This window comes from Zingiber officinale, chromosome 6A, assembly GCF_018446385.1.
Source record: "Zingiber officinale cultivar Zhangliang chromosome 6A, Zo_v1.1, whole genome shotgun sequence".
Classification (NCBI taxonomy): domain Eukaryota; kingdom Viridiplantae; phylum Streptophyta; class Magnoliopsida; order Zingiberales; family Zingiberaceae; genus Zingiber; species Zingiber officinale.
Window position 1 is genome coordinate 76,857,634 of NC_055997.1, and position 15,585 is coordinate 76,873,218.

Below are 15,585 nucleotides of genomic sequence, written 5' to 3' on the forward strand. Positions count from 1 at the left end.
CGTTTTTTTGTTTTTTTATTTTTTATTTTTTTATTTTTATTTTTTTTTATTTTTATTTTTATGTTTTTAATTTTTTATGTTTTTTATTTTTAAATTTTTCTATTTTTTATATATTTTTAAAATTTTGTACGTTTTTTATTAATTTTTTTACGTTTTTTTATTTTTTATTTTACTTTTTTCTATTATTTTTTCTATTTTTCTTTTTTTATCACATTTTTATCTTATTTGAATGTATTTTGGGTAAAAAAAATTTCGTTAACCCTGGAATCAAGAAAAATCTTAATTTTATGAGATTTTCCGGTTCCGAGTTCCATACCCCTTTTGCTGACATATCGAGCATGGAACATTACTCGAGAATCATCGATTACCTAAACTAAATAGGATTTTCGTTGATAACCTTGAATGGATAACCAAAGTTATTAAGGATAATTCTCAACCAAACGCATCATATACTTGATTGATGATGTGAACATAGGGATCACAAATATTTAAGAAAAAAATTTAGTATTATTGTGAAGGCTCCTACCACCACACTTATTGCATCCAAAATTGTAGAAAATTGAATTAATAATATTTCAGTGATTCAAATTTAATTAGAATTTAGTTTTAGGCATCTCTAATCGTAAAGCTGGTTGTTCTTTTCATAAAAGCGTTGCATACGTAACCTTAGTTGATTTATTAAATTTTAATCGCCGAACCTGATTTCTTTAAATTTATCAAATATTCTTAAGACAAATAATGAATAAAAGCAGGTCTAAAAAGGTGGTGGGTGGACAAGGACTCGTACGCTTGGGAAGCAAAAGTATAAGAGCAGGTAAATGTGAATTTTTCTTCGATAAGAAAACCCCAAATCCACGTAACTAGAAGAAAATTTCTAGTTCATGGGAAAAATAGAATCCTTAACAACCTCAGCTTGGCTTCCAATGAGCAAAGTGTCCAAATTCCGAAAGAAAATAAAGTTTATTCGCCGCTGTTCATTGCCTTATTAGATTTTTTTTGCTCTCCTACTTGGAGTTTCCCTCAGTGCCTGAAGTGTCGAACGTTCGTGAAGAGAAGTGAAACTCCATATTTGTTACAACAGTCTACAGCATCTCCATCTTTTATGCTCCCTCCAGGTTGTGCAATGACTCCGATGCCATTCTTGCATGCCTCTTCGACGGCGTCGTTCCAAGCTGCCGATGCGGTAACTCCACGTTAATAATAAACCTCAGAGAGAAAGGTTATCCAAATATAGGCAACGGAAACTAAACAGTTGAAGCTCGCAGAAGTTATCTGTTAAGAAACCGGAAGCAGCATCTGAGTCCAAGTATTCTTACCAAATGGGAAGAAGGCATCACTGGCCAATGCAGCTCCTTTTGCCGCTTCTCCGGCTTTTCTAAAAGCAATCCTTAGGCTTTCCAGTCGATTCGGCTGCCCACTACCCATTCCCAACATGCAATTATCCTGCAAAAAGAGATCACTTGGCACTTCATCTGAATGATCATGGACGGCAAGGCAACAAACCATAAGATTTGACAATATTACCATACTATGAAGTATGAAGTTTATATGTAAGAACAAACAGTTGCAAATTCTCAGAAATGATACTTTGGTCAATTGTCAGTCTCCTTTACTATTTTGCTTCAAATAAGAATTAGTAGATTGACTATTAATTATTTGGTCAAGCAAAAAGATGTTCCAGAAAAAAAAGAGAAAGATGGCCACTATTATTTAAGGTTTACACCAGCTATTACTGAAATTGTACTACCCACTCAAGAATCAGTTATTATAAATATACCAGATTTTAAAGCAAATTGATTTTGAACAATCCAATGAAAATGAAATATTATCAAATTGCTTCAACACTAAAAGAATGGTGGTTGAAATACAAAAGCGTAATTGCACGAACAAGTTTATAATTGACAAATGAAAACTGACATTGCTGAAGTTCCACCGACCCAAAATGACTATAAATTAAGCTATCTATGAAACTCATGGATCATTCCTACAAGCCAACTTAGGGAGCACGCTACCTATGGTCTAAAATGCTTGGTGAGAATTCAACAACTTGCATATAAAGCCAATTGCAATAACACTTCAATGAGGTTTTTGCCAACTCATAGACAAGCTACTTCCCCAAGATTACCATTATGTAAACATGATAGAGGATTCCTTTTTGTTCTTATCCGGACTAGAACCGTTGCACACTTCATAACAAATTGGCATAATGATGCTAGCATAGCAGCATCTTTCACAATGCCAACTCATGCCAAAAGTGTAAAAAATATCCAGGCACCTTTTGACCTGCCAACACCTATGACCCATAATGATATGCCACAAAGAGAGTATCAACAAAATCAATATAATTTACTATTATTTCTTCTTGTCAACTATATATCAGGAACTAAAGCTCATAATCATTGTTGGTAACGATATAAACAATTTTGATGGAAATATTCTTACAATAACTATGAATGTATTCTAGTAGTCAGATTAAAAATGGCTTTTTACCAAAAGGAGCGGTCACGTTTCCTTATTTAGTAAAAGAAACACCCTAGTTTCAAAACTACCAAAAAGAGCACCAAAAACAATGTCATTCCCTTCCTACCCCTCCCGCCAACCGCCTAAATCCCACGTTGTTTTTCAATGCATGGGCCTGATATGGGAGAATATCAAGCCTACGCTAGGCTTGATATTTTCCATATCAGGCCCAACATGCATGATATGGGAAAATATCAAGCCCAGGCCTAATATGGAAAATATCAGGCCCACCGTGGGCCTGATATGGGATCATATCAGGCCCAACGGTGGGCCCGATATAGGAACATATTAGGCCCTTTTTAATCCCAGAGAGAAGGGATGCATTGGAAAACGGCGCGAGAGAGAGGGTATTTAGGAGGTTGGCAGGAGGGATAGGAAGGGAATAACACTATTTTTGGTGCTCTTGTTGGTAATTTTAAAACTAGGAGGCTCTTTTGGATAAATAAAGAAGCGTGGCCGCTCCTTTTGGTAAAAAGCCGAATTAAAAAATAGAACATGGGGAGATTTTAAGCTGAAACATACATTTTACATGAGGCAGTCAAATCTTGCCTAGCATATGCACAAGCAGTTATGGCTCAAGCTAGGTACAAATCAAGAATTTATTAGGAGTAGAATTTATGTGATGTGTGGTGTCAATAGTAATTGGCGGTAAAGGAATTTGTTAGAGTTTGATATATGTGCTAGTGTATGCTGTGTGAACCATATGAGAAGTGGCGTTTAACAATTCATGTAGAGAGAGGAACTAGAACATGCAGCCTATATACTTAAAGCATGACAATGAGTTCGATTTGAAAGCAGTCTCTTCCTTTTTATCATTTTTACAGAAGATCATGGGCTCTCTTATTCTCTTCTATAAGCTCCCTTAACCATCAATTGTGGCCTGATCAAGGAACATAGCATGCAATTTCATTACTAAATTTAGCAGAATGGTAACGATGCTAGATGTTGTAGCTTGCTTAGAAGTCAAAAGAAGTTCAAATCCAAATCGCTTGGCATGATAGATAAAACTAATAAGTAATAAATAACTAAAATGCTACATAATTTAATAATCTACAACTTAATTAGGAGTGACTTACTGATAGGAAGTAGATACAATTAAAGGGTGGGTGAAAATACCTTAGCTATTACTATGGCATTACTCTTTACATGTTTGACACAGAGCCATGCAAACTCTGCATCATGAAGCTCGGCATCCTCCGGAACTCTTTCAGACATGATTGAGAATTTGATATTTTCAGGGGTTAAGTCATCAGACTCCTGGGCCAACCATCCACCACCAACTTGTCGAAGTGACAATAGTCCCTGCCCAGTCTTCTTTGCCTCGAGAATCCTCAAAGCCTTTGACTTCCCTCGAAGGATCTCAAGTCCTTTTTCAGTGTATTGAGGTGCAACTACAATCTCATAAAACATTCGAGTAGTACCATCTATAGGGCTTCTAAATTCCCTAAGCTCCTTCGCCAGGTCCTAGAAATGTAAAGTTACAAGATGAATTGATAAGAATAATAGGAAAGTCAGTGATTGAATTACAGTTCTATTTTTATTTTTCTACTGCAAACCAATAAAATATTGAGCAACCATAATCTTCATGTCTATGATGCTTACCTCATCTATCGTTGTGTTGAAAGCAACAATGCCACCAAAAGCACTGACAGGATCAGCCTTTACAGCTAATCTATATGCCTCAAGTATGTCTTGCCGTGATGCTACCCCACATGGATTTGTGTGCTTGACAATCACACAAGTAGGGCTCTTGAATTCTGATACACAATTCCAAGCAGCATCCGCATCCAAGAAATTGTTGTAAGACATTTCCTGTACCAAAGGAGTCAACAAATGAGGTTAACAAAACAAAAGATAAAGAACAAGGCCTAAAAAACTAAAGGGTTTAAAATATGAACTTACACATTGTGAAGAACCAAAGATAAGTTTTGTTTGCTATCAGCTATGAAATAAATACCCAACAATAAGATCACCCAGATCAATGATTTCATGAAAAAGAAATATAGCACTTATATGTGTTATAAAATTGTGCTTTCACCTAAAAACAAGAAAAAACACATGAATTTTAACTGCTTTGGATGTACAGTCAGCCTTACAAGTCTACAAGGACTTCCTCTATACCAAATGGATAGCAATCAAAATTGAAATACATTGCAAGTTTGCAACCATGACATAAAATCACCATTAGCTACTTTGTTGACGTAAAGCTTCTATGTAATAAATATATGTAGACAACTTAAAGCCACTGAATTCCAAAACTAGAATGGATTTACAATCAAATTTAAGCCTAATTAGCCTCAGTTAAGATCTAGTCAGATCTCTAATCGTTTTAATTTAAGATTAGACTGTGTAAACTCCAGTTAAATCGAGTCAGAGCCAAATTCAAACTGAATTGGGTTATTACACAAGTATATTCATGCAAAATTAAGTTACTAGGTTTTTTATTCCATTGCGTAACAGAATTTTTCTAATGGTACTACCATCATGTAACAGATTCTTTTATATTGGCTAAACAAATTTAATTTCTTATATGTTGGGTTTAATTAATGATTAGGCTAACTAGTTTTAATGGGTTATTTAATTTGAGATGGGGGTTCTTTCTGCTTTCAGAATCATATATAATAAGATTAATCCAACATTCAACAACCAAGCCTTATCATACTAGATAGGGTCGGCATATAATAAGATTAATAGTAAATCAAAATAATAAATCATGATTCTTTTTCTTTGATTCATACAAATGAGAAGTAATAAGGCACAAGTCCTCGATTGTACACCATTATAACAACTATGCCCAAGAGGATAATCAACCAAAATTGCCAACAAGACCATTGTCCAAACCACTATAGCAATTATCTGATAGGTTGCAATATCAAGGAAGTTCATTAATTAATCCAACGCAGTTGTAAATAGTGACAATAAATTACATTGGCAAGCAAACAGATAGGTTTTACCATCTTTTACCCCAGTAGAATATAAGAAAGTTGAATCTCTGAATCAAACAAGTTCTTTTACCTTTCCATGATGTTGTATAGCAGTGGCAATGCCACCTGCATGAACAAGAGATATACTCTTGTCGGCATAAAACGCAGCTTTCTGATGGGGATTTTCCCCATATCTAAGTGTAGATTTTAGTGAAAGGGGCACTGTTAAACTGGGAGGAAACTTTTCTCCTAAAAGAAAATTGCAGAGAAAGGGAAAAAAATCATATTATAAACATGTATAAAGCGAATAATTCATAGAAAATGATAAGCCATGCTTACCATCCTCTATTTGTTTCCATAACCACTCTGACACTGCTGAATCATAAGATGCGACATGTTGAAAAGCTTTCCATGCCAATTTCTTACGAAATTCCTGATTGTCTTGTTTTCCTTTCAGAAAGTCTAAGACAGTAGGATAGTCATCATGGTCAACAACAACCAATACATCCTTGTGATTCTGCCAAAACAAAGTCATCCTCGTGATTCTACAAAAATAAATACTTATCAACAAAGCAATTTAAATGCCCAAATGTTCAGTTCATTTTGGAACCTTAGCAGCAGCGCGTATCAATGTAGGCCCACCAATGTCAATATTCTCAACTCCATCTTCAAAAGCAATTGAAATAGTACCGGTAACTTTTTCATAGAAAGGGTACAAGTTCACCACCACAACATCAAATGTACCTGTGAAAATATCATCAAAGATTTATATTACGAATTTATTAGTATAAGTCATAAAAAATAATTCCATCCAAACACTAAAATAAATTGAATAAAATAACTGTCTGAAAGAACATATATGAAAAAATGTCTAGAACGTTAAGTATAGCATACCAATGTCATGGTTACTTAAAGCATCCATGTGGTGACTATAATCTCTACGAGCAAGAATACCACCATGTATACTAGGGTGTAAAGTTTTCACACGGCCATCAAGCTGCAGAAATTAAATTGCTTTAAGTGAGACATTATGGAGCTATACAAAGAAACGTGATCATAGGACATTGAGTACTCCAAGAGGAGATAGAAATTAAGAGAAAGTCTTCTGAGAAAATGACCATACCACATCCTATAGTTTTCTCATACACACTATCTATAATATAGAGGTTACTTCCTTCAGTAGATCTTATATCTTAAGATTCTTAGGATTGACTATAATGTGCCAAGACAAAATAATCTCTAACACAAACAAAACTGAATGTTCGTAATTAGTAGTAGGACTGCTCACCAAAGTGGCTGGCAAATGGGTGTAGATTATATAATGAATTTAAGGGTGAAAACTACAGAATATACTAAAAGGCTCTGATACTTGGATTCTTCAGCTATCCCCTCAATACCCGTGTTGGACACCAACCACTCACAAACACTGACATCACTATTGATCATGTTGGACACTTAAATATACACACATCAAATACTTGTACATGGTTACCAGTAACATAGTGAAAAGCTTATTAATTTAAAACACATTTTGATTGTATAAGAATGTAATAAAATAGACAGTTGAGAACTAAGTCACCTATTATCTGACTAAGCAAGTCATGACATGGTTAAGCATGATTATGTACCAGTCCAGTCTACTAGTCAAACCACATGTCTATAGTTTATTGTACAATCATACTACTCATCATAAAAAAAAGGAAACATATGACACTAAATTGAAGGAAGAATTGATGGGTCAATATGGTTATCATTGACAAAGCTTGCAATCTGGTTTAACTGAATAGAGCAGCCTACGCAACATGGAATTTTGAATCTCCACTTTGAGAAGTGAATAGAAATGAACTGGTGTCCTGTTCAAGTTTGAAGTACATGAAATTCATGACTGTCTAATATTTAGTAGCTGACTCTCATTTAATCATTTGACAATAAGTCAAGTTTGAATTCTATGAAAATAATAACTTTCTGCATAGATATCTAGTGATTACTTAACCATAGTTGCTTACTTCCCCGCCCTCAAAAAGCACATTGTTAGTAATTGGAGATTATTATATTCTAGTTAAGAAACAATCTAAGCATGCTCATCCACTTCAAACAAAAACTGTAACTAGGTCAGTAAGCACCTTTTAGAAATAAACACTGGTAAAGTCAAAGAATCAAGTTACATTTAAAAATAATAACTGAAAGTTGCAAGCCTGCAAAATTATATTAGCCAAGTTTAGGAAGAAGCTTAAGATAACTAACGAAAAATACCATTTCTGGGAAATGGGTTATCTCTTCAACTTTAGTCACAGGGATACCAGCTTCTTCTAAAGCAGATGCTGTTCCACCAGTTGAGACAATAGTGTATCTACATTACAAGTAATTATTTTTTAAAAAAATCTAGGAAACTATAAAATATGCAAAATGTTGATGGATATTTAGCTATGTCCAAGCTTTAAGCAGTTTTAGGACAGTTTGCATGATAAAATTAGGGCTTATTCATCCAAAGGGAATTTACCATTAGATGCTTAAGCAGCTATCGCCTTATATGAAATATTAACGTAACCTTTCTTGGAAAATCAATGGGCAAGAAATTGATTTATATATGGCTGTGTTATGGACTGAGCTGATGCAACAAAAGAGAATCTAAAGCCCATCAAATACAAGACAAACACGCACGGCAAATTTAGAAAGAAGGGTGCATATCAAGAGAATTGATTCAGCTATAGTTATAGTAATTGATTTTATTTGAGTCAAGTATCTTTTATTTTAAGTATAATTGAGTCTTAGTATCTTTTTATTTTTGGTAAGAATAAACCTTTCTTATTCAGGGGTTGTTTTCTTCCTTCGTCGAGAAGGAACATCCTAGTTATATTTAAATGGCCGGAATAATGTAATAAACATTATCATTGAATTTACAAAAAGAAATCAAATCCATAGATCAAGAGGTTCTCTAATTTCCTCGAGCTTCAAATCCCCCACCGCCATAAGTCATCAAGGTCGTAAAACCAAGAAGACGAAGATTGATCCTGCCGACCAGCCAATAATCATCCCATTACACGATCCATAGCCAAGGGTTTCAACAAATTGGTATCAGAGCCCATCGTAATGGATGACTCACAAGTACTTCAACAACGTTTTGATGTGTTTCTCAAAATCTACCAGGAGGACAAAGCTACCAATGAAAAACGACAGTAGCTCATTCATGCTCAACTAGAGGAATTGTCGAAAAGCTTTTCTAATCTACACTCGCACAACAACCAGCGAGGTGAAGAGAGTAACAACCATCCCAATCCACAAGGGCACCGCTAGAAAGGGTATCATGGCCATGAGGAGGGATCCTCATATATACCACGATATTCGAAATTAGATTTCCCACGTTATGATGGTCAGTTTGATCCTTTGGGATGACTCAATCGATGCGACCATTTTTTTCGCCATCAACGCACTTCGAAGGAAGCAAAGGTGGGCCTAACCTCATTCCATCTTGAGGGAGATGGCCAACTATGATTCATCAAACTCGAGCGTGATCGACCTCATATTCAATGGGAGGAATTCAAAGATCAGTGTAATATGAGGTTTGGGCCACCTATTCGCAACAACAAATTGGATGAGCTTATAAAATTCAACAATCAGGATCCGTGAAAGACTACCAGCGAAAGTTCAAACAATTGGCGGCACGAGAGAGTTCCTCAACCTCACAACAAGAAGTGCAAATATTCATTAATGGCCTCCAAGATCATATTGTTGTGGAAGTCGAGCTTTACCACCAAGAAGATCTCACTTCGACTATGAATTTTGCCCGTTTTTATGAACACCACTCTAAACGATTTGACTCGACCATCACACAGTGGCGCGCCCACGTCCTGCCACCGAAGTAACCATTTATCAAATGATTAAATCGGACAAAAATGGAAGAATGGCATGTCAAGGGCCTTTGTTTTAATTACGACAAACTTTACACTCCCGATCACCGTTGCAAACGTCTTTTTTTGGCTTGAGGGATTAGAAGATTATGATGAACAGAACCACATCGAGGATGTTGAAATTTCCATCAATGCGATCACTAACACCAATGCTCCTCAAACCATGCAGATTCAAGGACAAATTAATAACACCCCCTTGCATCTCATCGACTCGGGAAGCACTCATTGCTTTTTAAATTCAGCACTTGCATCCATCTTGGGCTTATGTTGACAAACGTCTTACACTCTAGGTGGTCGTAGCTAATGGGCGACGACTACAATGCCTTGGGGTCTGCTGCAATGTCTTTATCCATTTGAGTGATCACAAATTTAATGTAGAATTCTTCATTCTACCATTGGGGGACATTGGAACAGTGTTGGGAGTCAACTGGCTTCGCACCCTTGGTCCCATCCTTGGGATTTCTCCCAAATGCGCATGAGCTTTCAATATACCGGCCGCGCCATCTATTTACTAGGATCGGGTGCTACTCTAACGGCAGAAGTGGCCTCTCTCGCAACAGCTACCCTTCCAAAAGTTCATGAAAAACAACTACAACAGATTTTGGAAAAGTATGCTGTAATTTTTAAAGAACCCAGCGGCCTTCCACCTTTTCGCAAGTGCTGCCACAGAATTTTACTTGAACAAGGTACCAACCCTATCGTGGTGCATCCTTAAAGATACCCACATACGCAGAAAGATGAAATCGAGCATAATGACATGACTGCCAAGGGCCTGATTAGACAAAGCACATCTCCTTTCTCTTCGGCAGTTTTATTGGTAAGCAGACGACACATGGTGCTTCGTGATTTTTGAGGCTCACGAGGTACTATCGTAAATTTATCCAAGGATATGGAGTGTTGGCGTCCCTCTAACTAGCTTCTTGCGAAGGAACTCTTTTGAATGGAATGAGGCGGCGGAATTGGTATTCCAAAAGCTAAAGATCACTCTTACTTCCATACCAATACTGGCCTTGCCCGATTTCTCTAAGCCATTTGAACTGACCATTACAATCTAAAATTTTTATCGGAACAGCCGATTACTACCTCGCCTCAACAACACTGGATTAGTAAGGGGTTTTGATTTTCTTATCGAATATCGAGCAGGCCGAAACAATGTGGTAGCATATGCACTTTCACGTTGTGACAACAATAATGGACCGTTCGCCGCTATCTCCATGCCTAAATTGAATTTAACAGAGGACATCCAATCTAAATACTCTACTTCCCCAAAAATTCAGCACCTTATTCAGGGGTCACAGCGAGGCGAAGGTCGCATGTAATACAAGGAAGGGCTTTTATTTTTCAAAGCCAAAATTTATCTCCCTGCTGCATCTCCTCACTTCTAAAATAATAACCATGATACATGATGAGTTTCACAAAGGATATCAAAAGATATTATATCGAATTGCTCAAGATTTCTATTGACCCGAGATAAAACAGTAGGTTCACACGTTTGTGCGTGAATGTTGTCCAATCTGCAACACAATAAAGTGGAGCATTTGAAGCCTGCGGGATTACTACAACCCTTGCATGTTCCTCACCAAGTGTGGTCGGACATTTCCATAGATTTTATTGACGGATTGCCTCTATCTCAGGGTAAAATTGTATTGTTTGTTGTTGTAGATCGCTTCTCTAAGTATGCCCATTTCATCCTTTTATCACACACATACTGTGAAGGTGACTCGAGTTTTCTTTGATAACATTTTTAAGCTTCACGGTCTTCCAAAAACCATCGACAGTCACCATGATGCAACCTTCACTAGTTCTTTCTAGAAGGAACTATTTCGCCTTAGTGGGACACAACTTTGTTTCTCGCCCGCTTACCATCCGCAATCAGATGGCCAGACCGAAGCCGTGAACAGGGTAATTGAGATGTATTTGCGTTGCTTTATGGGAGAATTTCCAAAGAAATGGGTATATTGGATCTCTTGAGAAGAATTTTATTACAATATTGGTTATCACACGTCCCTCAAAGCTTACCCCATTCGAGGTCGTGTATGGGCGATCACCTCCACACCTATTATCATATTTGGCCGATACTTCTCATATTGAATCAGTAGATCAAGAGCTACAAACTCGAGAACAACTTCTAAAGAATCTACGAGAAAACCTTCTTGTGGCCCAAAATCGCATGAACCTTCAATATGATTCATCCCATCAGGAGGTACAATTTGAGATAGGAGATATGGTGTTGTTAAAGCTTCAGCCTTATTGCCAAGTAAGTTTGGCATCCAAGAACCATTCAAAACTGTCTCCTCACTTTTATGGGCCTTTTAAAATCATTGATTGTGTGGGTCATGTCGCTTACAAACTCCAATTACCCGACCACGCCAAGTTCCACCCAATTTTTCATGTGTCCTCTTTAAAGAAATATCACAGCAGCATCCCTAACTTCCCAACTCTTCCACTCATACATCAGGAAGATTACATTTCTTCTCATCTAGCAGTTCTTGACTATCTCTCACACTATGAACTCTTCCAAATTCTGGTTCATTGGGGGGCTTATCCCCTGTCGAGGCTTCATGGGAAGATGCAGTGGCTATCATGGAACACTACCCATCATTCGTGTTTGCGGACAAACCCGTTTCTCAGGGAAGGAGTAATGTTATGGACCAAGCCCATGCAACAAAAGAAAATTCGGAGCCTATCAAATACAAGAGATACACGCACGGCAGATTTAGAGAGCAGGTGCATATCACGAGAATTGATTCAGTTATAGTAATTTATGGTAATTGATTTTATTTGAGTTAAGTATCTTTTATTTTAAGTAGAATTGAGTCATGTATCTTTTTAATTTTTTGGTAAGAAAAAACCTTTCTTATTCAGGGGTTGTTTTCTTCCTTCATAGAGAAGGAACGTCCTAGTTGTATTTAAATGGCTGGAATAATGCAATAAAGATTATCGTTGAGTTTACAAATCAAATCCATAGATCGAGAGGTTCTCTAATTTCCTCGAGCCTCAAATCCCCCTACCACCATAGGCCGTCAAGGTTGTAAAACCAAGAAGACGAAGTTTGATCCTGCCAATTAGTCGATAAATTGTCCCATTACACGATCCATAGCCAAGGGTCTCAACAAGATGCTTAACAAGCACTATCCAGGTTTAAAGGTAAACAACGACATCCTAATTTATAATAGATTTTGGTTCTTTTCCATTACTAGCTAACTAGCACATAATCAGCTTATCATGGTGTTTGCTACCATGTATTAATTGAGTAATCAAACAGACCATTGAGAATAACAATTTCTAAACGAAGAAAAAAATCATCAAAGTCTCATGGACATTCTAGGGGGAAAAAAAGTAAGGCAATTTGTATCCATCAATTTTTATATTTTTCTTAATGTAAAGGGATGGAAATATTTACTATGCTCTTCTAAGATCTAAATAACTATATTGTTACATGGAAGAACACATGGTAATGAAACTCTGATATCCAAGACAAACATGAAATTTCAATAAAATGTTCAACTCACCCTAAACCTTGAAGTCCATGTCCAAGAAAAGCTAAATCTCGCTTATTTGACAATGATATCAATGCTCGCTTTTGTCCTCCTAAAAAGCAAAGAAACATTAGCTCATTGCAAGAAGTAGTTCAATCAATAATACATTTAAGTCAATGCACTGGTACTACACCATAAATAAAACTAGAATTATGTAATTTCCCTATAACAGTGCACAAGTTGGGATGAAGTTTGAACATGAGATCAGATTACATACTAGCAAATTTAAATGTCATCACCAGGAAGGCCTAGTGAAAAGGAAATCAAAAAAGAACCAGCCCAGTAATCCATGCCACCAAAATTTTGTCCTGTAAGGTGTCATATATTATGCCAGTGTAAAAGAAACACTGAATCAAGCAAGAAAATACTCCATAACTAGTGGCCAACCACAGCACAAGCACACAGGTGCAACAACAAGAAGCCACGAGGACAAATTATTTGGAGCTGGCTATATGGATCTTGTTGTATTAATGAACTTGACGTAAGACTATACCACTAGCATTGGATCATTTATGTCGCTTTAATTATGTTAAGTAGAGCCACTTTAATCTACCTCTCGTCCTTAACTCTACTAGATTCAACTTGTACAGCTAAAGAATTCAACATTCATCTTTGAACATCTCTCATATCATTTTAATATCTTTCTCTCAATTTATCACTGGAATCACACCTAATTGATCTAAGATAGTATCATAGTAGTATTTTTATTCTCGTTTTTGGTATCTCAACTCATTTTCTTTAGACCTCTCATTTCTACCACTTACTTTTTGTGCATGCTGTTTGACTTCATAACACTGACTCAAATCATGATTGGACAGGCCACAATTTTGCAATAACAAAATTACTCATCCTAAGGGCACAAACAATAAATATAAACTCCAGAAACTACTTGAAATTTCTGAAAACTCACTCTTTATATCACTATGTATATCTTCATCAAATTTCTTTTTATTGAATAATATAAGTTTTTATTCAAGGATAAATTTCAGTTTATTCAGGCATCCATTAGTTAGAAGCTTAGCTTTATCATCTATAAATAGCATGCAATCTAGAGGCTTGTCTAAATGACTAATATGTTCATCTAGAAAAAAATAGGCCTGGCACTACGGTCTGCACAGTTCAAAACTTGACTTTGCTATGGAGAATGAAAAGAAAACAGAAAGTGATCAGTACCAGGGGATAAAGAAGAAGAAGGGGCATCCGTTTCCAGTTGCGCCATTGCCTTGATGATACCGTGCGGTGCAGAAGACAATCGACGCACAATAAAAGAAGGGATTAGGCGATTCTGTTGCCGGGAAACAAACAAAAATAAAAAGGTGTCATTTTTACCCTGGCAGCCAGTGCGAAAACAAATGAAAAACAAACGAAGAAAAAAAATCTCACTTGTAGTGCACGATCGAACCGCCGACGGTGAGCGTAAATAAAGCAGCGAGCAGATACGGCGGTGACAGTAGCAGGAGAGTGGGAGAGAGAGAGTTGCATACTTCAACTCTATTGCTCCGCCTGTGGCTGCAGCGGCTGGCAACAGGAAAGGGAATAACGTCTTGGTGGAGTGGAAGAGAAGGAGATGGCGACGATTGTTGCGGGGACGCGGGGAGTCGAGAAATGTAAAACCCTAACAAAGAACCCGGAAGAACACTGAGGAAAGATACGATCATACGATAACCAATTTTAAATAATTTAAAATAAAATTAAAATTTTTTCCTGTGCTTTTTTTTTCAACCGTAAATTTGATGCAACATGTTAGGAAATGATTTTTTTCCTAATTGCTATCTTTTATATCAATTTTTTGTTTTTTTACTTATACGCATTAATATCTTATTATTTAAAATACTTACAAATTTTAATTTCCAAAAATGCTCCTTATTAATAGAATGTATTAATAATATCCCATAATACTGAAATTAAACTAAATAAAATTTATAAAAAATCAAAATGAAATTATTGTGTTTAGTTAAAGATAATATAATTAAGTTTGTAACGTAATAAAATTTATTGAAAGAGTTCTATATTATGCATGTAACATTTGATTACTCCCTCTAATGTAATAAATATTAGGCTGTGTTTTTTTTTTAATTATTTCTTTATATACTAGTCATTATTCTAAAGGTTAATAATCATTTGTGATTTAACTCTTCCGTGTTAGTCATGGGATGGATTAGCGAGGACACTGAATATGAACACAGTCATCTTTTGTCAACTTTAATTAAAAGGTGTTTTATATTTTTTTTATTTAATATATATTACTTTATTATAAAGAATGTAATTCATCTTATTATAAAATGATAAAAAATATCATGTAATCTTTGCCGACAACATCGAGTCGACTAACAACAACAACGATGTCAATAACAACTAATGGTGACCGATGAAAATAATCAATAGCGCGATAGCGACATTGATGACCGATTGATATAAAAAATGAATTAAAAATATACTTAACATTTAAATTGTAATTAAACATTAAACTTAAAATGTAATTTATGACATTGGTATAGAAAATGGATTAAAAATATATTTAACATTTAAATTTTAATTAAACATTAAACTTAAAATATAATTAAATTACATGTTATTGACCTTATAATCTGGATTATAAAATTTTATTATCTTTTATAATCTAAATTATTTGATAATCCAAATTGCATTATATTATGACTTTAAAATTATAAATAACAAAATAATCAATATTCC

The 15,585-nt window shown here is 35.7% G+C and overlaps 1 protein-coding gene across 1 annotated transcript; it reads right to left on the bottom strand.

Moving 5' to 3' along the window:
- Positions 1-805: 805 nt before the first annotated feature.
- On the bottom strand, positions 806-14,547 carry LOC121996641 (bifunctional purine biosynthesis protein PurH-like). The gene is made up of 12 exons (XM_042550668.1): positions 14,275-14,547; positions 14,065-14,176; positions 12,865-12,943; positions 7,698-7,794; positions 6,339-6,441; positions 6,055-6,188; positions 5,784-5,961; positions 5,536-5,693; positions 4,123-4,332; positions 3,637-3,984; positions 1,317-1,443; positions 806-1,172 (listed from the first exon to the last, which is right to left on the bottom strand). Exons 1-12 carry the CDS (start codon positions 14,371-14,373, stop codon positions 1,021-1,023), a joined length of 1,797 nt encoding a protein of 598 aa, XP_042406602.1. The 5' UTR covers positions 14,374-14,547; the 3' UTR covers positions 806-1,020.
- Positions 14,548-15,585: the final 1,038 nt, after the last annotated feature.